At 38.1% G+C, this 10,329-nt stretch overlaps 1 protein-coding gene and 1 non-coding gene across 2 annotated transcripts in view; one reads left to right on the top strand and one right to left on the bottom strand.

The window, feature by feature from the left end:
* The window catches only part of Stpg2 (sperm tail PG-rich repeat containing 2), a 465,521-nt gene extending 455,479 nt beyond the window's left edge, over positions 1 to 10,042 (bottom strand). The window contains exons 1-4 of the mRNA XM_051185397.1: positions 9,933 to 10,042; positions 4,717 to 4,829; positions 3,250 to 3,378; positions 872 to 1,036 (exon numbers count right to left, since the gene is read on the bottom strand). Coding sequence (XP_051041354.1) covers positions 872 to 1,036; positions 3,250 to 3,378; positions 4,717 to 4,829; positions 9,933 to 10,041 — 516 coding nt within the window. The 5' untranslated portion in view covers position 10,042. The remainder of the gene's footprint in view (positions 1 to 871; positions 1,037 to 3,249; positions 3,379 to 4,716; positions 4,830 to 9,932) is intronic.
* On the top strand, positions 8,764 to 8,870 carry LOC127222947 (U6 spliceosomal RNA). The gene has a single exon (XR_007834602.1). It is a non-coding gene; the product is annotated as a U6 spliceosomal RNA (small nuclear RNA).
* Positions 10,043 to 10,329: the final 287 nt, after the last annotated feature.

The raw sequence follows: 10,329 nt of genomic DNA on the forward strand, positions 1-10,329 counted from the left end.
GAGATGGACCTGATAAACTATGTTTAGTATTTCAATCAGAGAAGCTTCTTTTACTTTCTACACTAATTTGTAGAATATTGATACATTCTCAAATCAAATTCCTTTATAATAAAATTCCCATAAGCCTCCTTAAAAACCAGGGGGGGGGAAGTCTATGCATTCCATCTATACACTGTGGTTGAAACTTCTACCGGTTTCCACTGTTCCTTTTTCCTGCATGTAGCCTTCCAGGTGGCTAAGACTGCCATACTGTTAAGCTCTAGCTTCCAAGCCTGGCCTAAAAAGTTTTTCATACATTTTCTCTGTTCTCTTCTGCCAGCCAGATGGCACACATACATGTATGAAGAAAAATTCTGCAGTCTATAGTCACTAAAAATCAGTGTTCTAATTGTTACTTACAGTTACTGTCGATGAATGAAAACATATACAATAATGAGCAGTCCATGGACCCCCAGTCTGACAGCTGGGAAACCAGCACCTGGACCCACCCAGACCTCGTGAACGTGGGTGTTAGTTAAGAGAACTGGGCAGTCTATGGGGCCTCTGGTAGTGGATCAGTATTTATTCCTAGTATAGGAATGGACTTTGGGAACCCATTCCACATAGAGGGATACTCTCTCAGCCTAGACACACTGGAGGGCCTGGCCCTGCTCCAAATGATGTGACAGACCTCGAAGATCCCCCCATGGAAGACCTCACCCTCCCTGGGGAGCAGAAAGGGGATGGGATAGTAGTTGGGGGGGCAGGGGAGAAGGGGAGGGTGAGGAAACTGAGACTGACATTTAAAAGAAGCTTGTTTCAAATTTAAATAAAAAATATTATAAAAAAAGAGCAGCTTTTCAACTGTCATTATCAAATGTGTCATACTTACAAACTGAGGCTTGTAGTATGCTGGACCTATTGTGTTATCACTAGCAGGTGGCGTACGTCTCATAATACTGTTATCATCATTGAGATGATAGCCATGTGACTTTCCAGAAGAGGGAATTGAAGGAACGTCAATGCTTCTGGAAACCACAGGTGTTCTAGAAATTTTCTTTCAGCATAAAATGTTTGTGAGGAAGACATTTTATGTTATTCAGAGACAAGAAGATAGAATAAGAACAAAAAAGTCAATCATTAAATATTGATTTAATGAATTAAATAACATTAACCAAAAAACTATCTTATAGACTCAGTTGAAGGAGTGCATTCAAGTTTTAGCACATGTATAGACTAAGTCATAAACACTATAAAAGCCACCACAAGAACCAAGGATTTGCTCTTACTTGGCAGGCTACTTATCTTTCTTAGTAAATAGTACTGATATTAAAAATAAATAAAGGCACTCCTGCAGCAACATCAGACAGTATGAGAGTGAATGCTATACAGAACTGTACTAAGTTCTCTCTTTTAGTTCATTTTCTAACATATCCAGCCTTCATTTCCCTGCAACTCTTGACTTATCTATGTTACCTATAACTTGTACATATGTGCTAACTGCACAGGCTACAAAGAAAAAAACTGTCTATGAGACAATGCTAAAGCGAATGGAACTCACGAATCAAACTCATTTACAAATATAAATACAGTAATAAAATGGATGCTTGAGTTCTGAAAGAACTATGACAAAATTGACAGAGCTTTAAGTTGGTTAGCATTTTTTGAAAAGGTCTTACTTCCAAGGAAAATAACTTAAATAGAAACAGGAGGTAATATCATAAATTAGAAAAAGAATATAACAAACAAAACACTGCCATTTGAAGGATTTTGGTGTATAGAAAAAATAACATGGGATTATATTGATCCCTGTAATTTCTGAACAAACAAATGAATGCAATGGTGTATGTACATGTGTTCATACACAACTGTGCTATAAAAAAAATAATTGCCACTGCTAGAAATGTTTTTTGCACTAAAGTCATCAACTAAGTAGCTTTAGTGGCATTTATGAAAATAATTACAAAATTAATACAAGAATACATTGAACAGCTTTCCTTCAATTCAGTACTTTCAAAAAGGACACCTCAAAGATTTCAAAACAATAGCCTTTCCTTCCTTGAGCTTCTGACCATGTCCCTCTCCCTCCAGTCTTGTACTTGCAACTGTCCACAGAACACTGCACTTCCCTGAGTGTGCCATGCATACTATGCAACACAACTGCAGTTGTTGTGACTCATGTGCTTTCCTATGACTACAGACCACAGTGTGACTTCTTCTTTAAGACCAGATGGAATCATTTCTCCCAGCTCCTCCAAAGACTCTTTCACTTTGGGACATTGGTGAATGTTTCATTATGACTCTAAGATAGTATGTCATCAACTATATTGTCCCAAAATGTCCAGCATTGTGTTAATTAACTGACACATGTGGTCAGTAAGCAATGTTTGACATTTATTTTGTCCCTACACATGAAATATGCCGGATATCTACATCCATGGCATAAAACTCAACCTCATCTCTACTAACACATTCAACTAAGACCTTAACCCTAAAATACAAAGTGTTCTTTCCTCTGAAAACTGTGGAAAATATGATGAATTTGAGATCTGTGAAACACGGGATGAAAAATATAATCACTCCTAATATCATACAGTAGTCCTTTAAGTCCCCAAGGCATTTCATTGCGTGATCATTCATCTATCACTTTTCACATTTTGTCTTGAAGTAGCAACTACCTCTGTCTGCCGCCCTCTAAATTTTCAGACTTCTCCTTTCAAGCATCATGTTTTCTTCTGTGTGGCTCTAGAGACAGAACTCGGGGCCTCACATGGGCTAGGCAAATGTTCTCCAACACCAGGCTACTCCTGCAGCCCAGGAATCATAAAGACATCACTGTTTTATTAACAGGTATTTATACAGCCACTAAAATTAAGCAAACCATACAGATGACCAGGTTTTAAATCTCCCTTCTTCCTAGTCACTTCAGGCACTGAGGATACAGAATAATCAAGACTACAAAAGGAACCCACTGACATAACTCAATGGGGGAAAGAAAAAAGAATGAAGTATGATGTTAATATAGTTGAAAACCAAAGTTTATAAAAAATTATTTAGTATTCATTTAATCAAAAAATAAGTGCAATATGAATAGTAAGAATATACCAAGCTTTATAGTTTTTATTCTTTTTAATTTAATTTAATTTTTTACATTTTCAACATCAAACAGACTGCTTAGGATTTCTTTTTTATTTTATCTAATAGAGTTGTCATTAGAAGCATATCTTTAAAAGTGACATACTGCAGAACATGTTCCTTAGGTTGGAGTACCTGTCTGCTCATGATGCACAAACTCCCAGGAAGAGGTTGGTCATAGCTTCCAGGGCCTGGACCATCAGAAGTAAGCTTCTTAAACCGCTTCTCTCGGTTTTGCAGACTACCGCCTCCTTTTATTTTATCCTAAATTGTAGGTTAAAAATTATGAAGTAATTCAAGAAGTATTTTATAATTCCTATTTTATAAATATAAAATTTAGCAAACAGTTTTTAAATGGGATCTGAGAAAGTTAAGAGCATTGACTGAAAACAAGTTCCTCTAAAAGAGGATATTGAGGTAATAATTGTAGTTTTGACTCTAAGCTCAGACCATACTTTACTGTACTTTGGGACATTCTAAGGTAGGACAATAAAGGAATCAAGGACTGGACTTTCCAACCTTCCAAGTATGGTTAAAATAGACTGTGTTGCTTATGAACTGAATTTTCAGAATATTTCAGTAACAAGCCTGGCCTTCTGTGCTGGCTAGTTTTATTTTAACCTGACAAAAGCTAGTCATTGAAAAGAGAGTGAGAAAATGCATCCATAAGAAATGGCTGTAGGCAAGTCTACTGTGCATTTTCTTAATTAGTGATTGATGTGGGAGGGCCCAGCCCATGGTGTGTGTATGTTGAAAGGGGTTCACCCGTAGTGTGGTGGCTCTGATTCTACAAGAAAATAGACAGAGCAAGCCATGGGTAGCATGGCCTATTGGATAATAGCATCCTCTCATCATCTGTCTTAGGAACTGTTACTTGATAGAACACACAGGAAGGAAACTTCCATGACTCTTCACACTACAAATCTGGATTCTCTAGAACCAAAAAAATCACCAACAAACCAATGGCAGGTTAATTCCAGTAAATTCCAAGTTATAAAATTATATTCATTATAAGGAAATACTGCCGTATCTTCAGAATATACATTACTTCTGAGCATTCCTGGGGCCATCCAAGTTATTTTCGTCACAGACCTATGAGGCCTGGCAAAGTTATAGCCTTAAAGGACAGCACACAAACTACACCACTGCTGCCTACAGAGATTGACCGTTTGTACAATTTTCAGACATCAAAATTCATTAAAGAGTCCAATTCTGCCACTCCTGTGGACCACTGAAACATACAACCATGTTTTGTATATAGCACATATAGAATAATGAACATCAAATGCATTTACTTTCCATTATTTGAGTTACAAAACTGAAGATTTGAAAGAGAAAGACATGAGGGGAAAATAAAATACAACAAATGGCACTTCGTATTATTGACACAAGAAATATGGGTTTGTATTCTTTTGTCTTGATGATTTTAATTTTTTTTAGCCTAAGATTAGCCTTGGACTTAGAATGCTTGAGTTAGAAATGTGTGACACTGTCAAGCCTGGGTTAGCCTTGAACTTGCTGTACTGGGGTTATAAATGTGTGCATCTGATTAAGAAAACATGGTTGTCATTAACTTAGCCAATCATAACATCATAAACACACCTGTGCCTGTGACACATTGTAGTGTGCTGGACCTGGGGCAGCTTTCCCAGTGTCGGAGGCAACACCGTAAGCACTTTGTCTGGAACTCAAAGAAAGAAATGGTGCATAGCCACCTACAAAAAGAAATCACCACTGACACACAGCATTAGATCAGAAAGTCATCTGAGACAATATACTCAGGGTATATATAATCATTTAGTACCCTTGGCATTAACTGTATTTTCAGAACTAATAGCTATTCATACAAATTTATAACATTTTTAATTGTTATGTAGGATCACAATTTTTACTAATATCCATTAAATATAAGACCCTACAGGAATGAACATATTGAACAACAGAAAAAAATAAAATTTTCTTGTGTATGTGTATGTGAATCGCCCATCTGCGTGCATATGTGTGTCTAGGTGTGCAGGTTTGTACATAAGTGCACGGAAGTCAGGGGTCAGTATCAGGTGTCCTCTTCTACCCTTTTCTAGCTTACTTTTTGAGGCAGGGTCCCTCACTGATCCTGGAAATTTCCAAAGGTTGATTAGACTACCTTGCCAGTGAATCCGTCACCCCAGTCCACGGCCCCACCCTACTCCTACACTGGGGTTACAGAAACACACCACTATGGTTGACTGTGGGTGCTGCCGGGGATACAAACTCAGATGCTGATGTTCAGCAAGCACCTTAGCCACCATGCCATCTTGCCAGCCGCCTTCTCTTCTAATCATATGTGACCCCGCTGTTAAAACACTTTTTCTACAGAGACCAATAGTTTGCTATTTTAAATAGCAAATAGTCTTTTTTAAAATATACATATAAAGTTATAGACAGTGCTAAAGATGTATCTCAATGGTAGAACAACTATTTAGGATGCACAAAGCCCTGGGTTCAATCACATCAAAAAGCATTAGAGAAAAAACCAATATGCAGAGAATTTAAACCAAATCGACAACAGGTTGACGGTGCTTTGTCACAGAGTTAGTGCTCAGCAAATATTTTCTGATTGTCTAATAAACTTCATTGTAACAAGCAAATTTGCATTGCCTGATAAATTTGTTTTAATAAGGGAAAACGGACTTCATAATATCCCATTATTCATATTATTGATGCTAGAGCATATAGCAAGTTTGTGTGGTTAAAACTATGTATATAGAAGAAATGGGCAATGAAAAAGAAATCTGGTATTCATAAAATCCTCATTGAAGTTTCCCACAATTAATCACACAGACTCTTTTGTTAATGAGCTGGAACACACATGGAGTTATGAGTGCAAGAAAAGAACACAAGGAAAAGAAAACCATTGTAATGACAATTTCCACACAGAAAGTTCTCTTCTGTAGCTTTGTACTAATGTTTCTCAGAATTTCCAACTGTCAAGGTTTCTCCAAACAGGGGACTGAAAGTGCTACTAGAATAGTTCTCGTTCCACAAAACCAAGATGATGAACCATCTTATCATCATATTCTGCAAATTAACTAACAATAAATAGTAACTAGCATTTACATTACATATTTAGTTGGTCATTCAAAAATACTGTATGTTTTGTATATTATAAACCTGAATGAAAATGAAGGTATAGTAATTAAGACAAAAACGTAATTTCAAGTGATGGAGAAATTAGGTGAATAAACAATTATATATCTGTACAAAATATACTAGAGAGTTCTAGAAAATACACATTAGTAGAGTTTGATTTGGGGTATACAGATAAACTGACATATAAACAGACAACATCACATGATAAATCAAACTGACAGAAAGGAGGAAAAAAGCGCATAAGAAAAGATTTGAAAGGGATGTATTCAGTTTAGGATATATTGAGTTTGATGTGCCAATAGCCAAAGATAAATCAGACTGACACAAAGCAATAAACGTCCATTTAGAAAAAGATGTCCAGTATGTGATGAAAAGACAAGTTATGTAGCCACAATGACAGCCTCTAAGCAAAGGGCATTCTTCACTTACAAAACAACTAGGTCTGGGAAGACATCAGTCTATACAGAAATGACATAAACAATAATTTTGTAAACCTATATATCAACTGCACTCTCTGATGTGGATTCTCTATATTATGACTAGCTAGGATAATAAAATCATCCTTGTGTGTGTGTGCATCAGTAGAATCACAGATAATCTCCTTCCACCCTACTCTACAAAGAAAATATTCAGATATTGTGCAACTTAGATGGTAATATATAATTCATATAGACAACAAACATAGAGGTACTGTGGGATGCTATTTATTTTGCAAGTGCGTTTACAAAAGCAATGAAATATTCCTATTGGCATACCAGGACAGACACATATTTTAAAAGAATGTTTTCTCATGATAAGATGGTAAGTAGCTGCCTTTAGACTAGAATTGCTGTCTCTCTGGAAATTTTGCTTTGGGAAAATACGCTTTCTTCTCAGATTAGTTGTAAGAAAACAAGGCACAGCGCTTGCTTTCTATTGAATGTGAGTATCCATTCTCTTACCCACTCATAAAACCACAGCAGATAAGTCCTGGTCCATTCAGATTGTAAATCCTAGACAGGTTATTCCTGATCAAAGAAGTAAAACCAAGGCAATCAAGATGTTGAGAATATCTTCACCTAATGCTACAAAATCTATTGCTCTAGCAAGGCCTGCTGTAACAATTAAGTTATACCAAGTCCCAACATCTACCCTTCCCACAAGAGACTCTTAGCACATATCTGATGTTTCATTTAAATAAGTATGCACATATCTGCATGGTCCAGTATCTAATATACAGATGCATGAAATAGTATGGTAGGTGCTTATGAATTGTCTTGCCAAGAAATATAGCATAGCAATGGACAGAAACACCTGTCCCATCAATTATTAATATACTGTCCTGAGTAGCACACACACACACAAAAAAATAATAAAAAAAATAATAAAAATAACTCTCCTCAGAGTTCCCATGCACAGAATTTCTTAATTTATTTTAAAGATGAATAAAATATAATCCTTTAAGTTAGTACAGGAGGCTTGTTTGTTTTTGCTGTTTTGTTTTTTGTTGTGTATGTAAATATGTAGACGACAGAAGACAACTTGTGACAGTTATCAAACTCAAGTCATCAAACCTGGCAGTAGATGCCTTTAACCATTGAGCCATCTTAGTCACCTCACAGGAAATTGTAATGTTGTTAGTTTATAGTTTACTACAAGAATATTTCATTGAGAACTTGGTGTTATTGGATAGAAAACTAAGAATGGAGTAAATATCATGACTACTGCTCTCAAGTAGTTCACAGTTTAGTATATATCACTTTCATATAAAACAGTAATTATAGACTCAAACTGCTACCCCAAAAAAGTCACTGTAAGTCAGAAGGGGGAAAAGAGTAAGAATTTTATTTCAGTAGAGTATCAAGAATAAATAGGAACACACAAGGTAAAAGAGAACACAGAATATATTGGACACATGTACTAGCAGGTTAAATGCACAAAAATGACAGAGAATGGTCTTAAGAAAATTAGCAAGTTAGAATTGCTGAACTGTAGTCAAGTATAGAAGCAATATGCAGTGTTTGAAGAGATCAGATTAGGTGTAACACCAGATCAAAGATGAGAACATAAATAATCCTATTACCATTGAAGAGCTCAGACTTTTAACACTGGTGTTAAAAAGTATGCTTTTGTTTTTCAAATAATGTATATGTTTTTCTTAAAGATGAGTCTGTCCACAAGATGAAAGGATGAATTAGACACTGAGACAGAAGCAACATGCTAGTGATTTAACTGAGAAAAAATAAGGGCTTGTGTCAAGTTGGGGGAGTTATAAAAAGAGGGGAAGATTTTCTGAGCGACTGTGAAAATATAACCAATAATCATAAAGGCCAAGAGAAATGGCCAGCCAAAAAAGGAAACTAGAGTTCTAAAACTTAGGCCAGCCAAAGATGGCAATGAAGATGATGGACAATACTGCAGATTTTAAGACAAGAGAAAACTTACCTTAGAGAAAAAGTCCATATCTATCTCTACAAAGATTTTTCATTTGGGAATAACTGAATATACATAGTACTTGAGGGAATAGGTATGAACAAAAAAGTGCTCATTTCGGCAGCACATATACTAAAATTGGAACGATATAGGGAACATTAGCATGGCCCCTGCACAAGGATGGCATGCAAATTCATGAATTGTTCTGTATTTTTACCCTGATCTTACGCTGGGTCCTGGATATCCACCACTGGGCCAATGATGACCTGCAACTATTGAATAAAGCACTTGTAAGTACAATGAGTAAAGCAATGAGAAAAAGATGGAAAGTACAGTAACTTACAAAAGTATGCATGATTGGTAGGAAAGAAACAAAAAAAAAAAAAAAAATGATTCTCTGGTTCAACGTTGACCCATTGGTACTTAACAGCAGGAATAAGAACCCAGAGAAAACAACAAAGTGATCTGCTGTACCAAAATAAGGGCTATACAAGCATCACAGGTGTGCCTATTGTGGGTTAACACTAAGATGTTGGGGGGATAAATGCTTATAACAGCTTAACTGTATATGACATGTTATGTAACTGTTGAGGACAGATGCAAAAGAAAAAGGCAGTAAAATTTGAGAGCTGAAATACTGATGAAAAATTTTACCATGTCCAACCATAATCTGAGCAGGGATGTAAATAGAATACTTACTCCTGGACCTTTAAGAAAAAGGGAAAATTCAGGTTTTATAAGAGGAAAACACTGTAACTTGGATGATATTAATTTTTTTAGAAATCAGAACTTTAAAAAAAACAGAAGGCAAATTAGAACTATTTATTACAAGTTGAGCCCAATTCACGAACTGAAAAAAAAATAGCTAAAAGAAAAAGCAAATAGCCCACTTCTCAGGAATATAACTCTTCACAGAATGTAGAAAGAGATTGTCACTAAGTAGGAAGCCAGGGGTGGTCGGTTAATTTCACTGTTTGGTGGGGGGGGGGCGTGTAATAGGACTATCTGTAAGTGATAACACATTAGGAATGTGAACAGTTATATCGTAGTAAATAAGTGTGATGAATGTGTGTGTGGCAGCCCTAAGACTACGAAGGGCTGAAGGAAGAAGTACACGGGTCTTGGATTTCGTAGTCCCCTGAGCCCAGGCGTCAAAACCGAAGCCCTGGTAAGTCCTCTGCCCCCTCGGCGTTTCGTCACTCGTCTGCAAGGTGTCCTTGGGGCAGGCTGAAGGCGGGCGGGGCCCTGTCACAGGGAGCTGGCCTGCAGCATCTTACCTGTGGCCCGCTGCTGAGGGCCCGGTACCTGGTAGGACCCAGGCCCCACGTGCTCCTCGGTGCTGCCACCCTGGGGCGGCCTGAGCCAGCGGGGAGCACGGTCGTACATAGCGACGGGGGCCGGGGCTGCACCGCGGGCGGGCGCTTGGCTCTGGGGCTAGCGTGCGAGCCGCGCGCGGGCTCACGGGCATCAGCCTGGCCCGGGTCCCCCGGGTCCCCCCGGTCCTCCCGCGCTGGCCACGGTCCCCGCCTCCCAGCCCGCCCCGGTGCAGCTCCCTACAGCCGCCACGCCAGGGAAGGCGATTAGAACCGGGAGCTTCCGGCCCTGGCTCCGCCCACGCCCCGCCCACGCCCCGCCCCCGGAAGCCTCAGGAGGGGAGGCGGGCGGGGGTGTATT

The sequence above is a fragment of the Phodopus roborovskii genome, unplaced genomic scaffold (assembly GCF_943737965.1).
Source record: "Phodopus roborovskii unplaced genomic scaffold, PHOROB, whole genome shotgun sequence".
In the NCBI taxonomy this organism is placed as follows: Eukaryota; Metazoa; Chordata; class Mammalia; order Rodentia; family Cricetidae; genus Phodopus; species Phodopus roborovskii.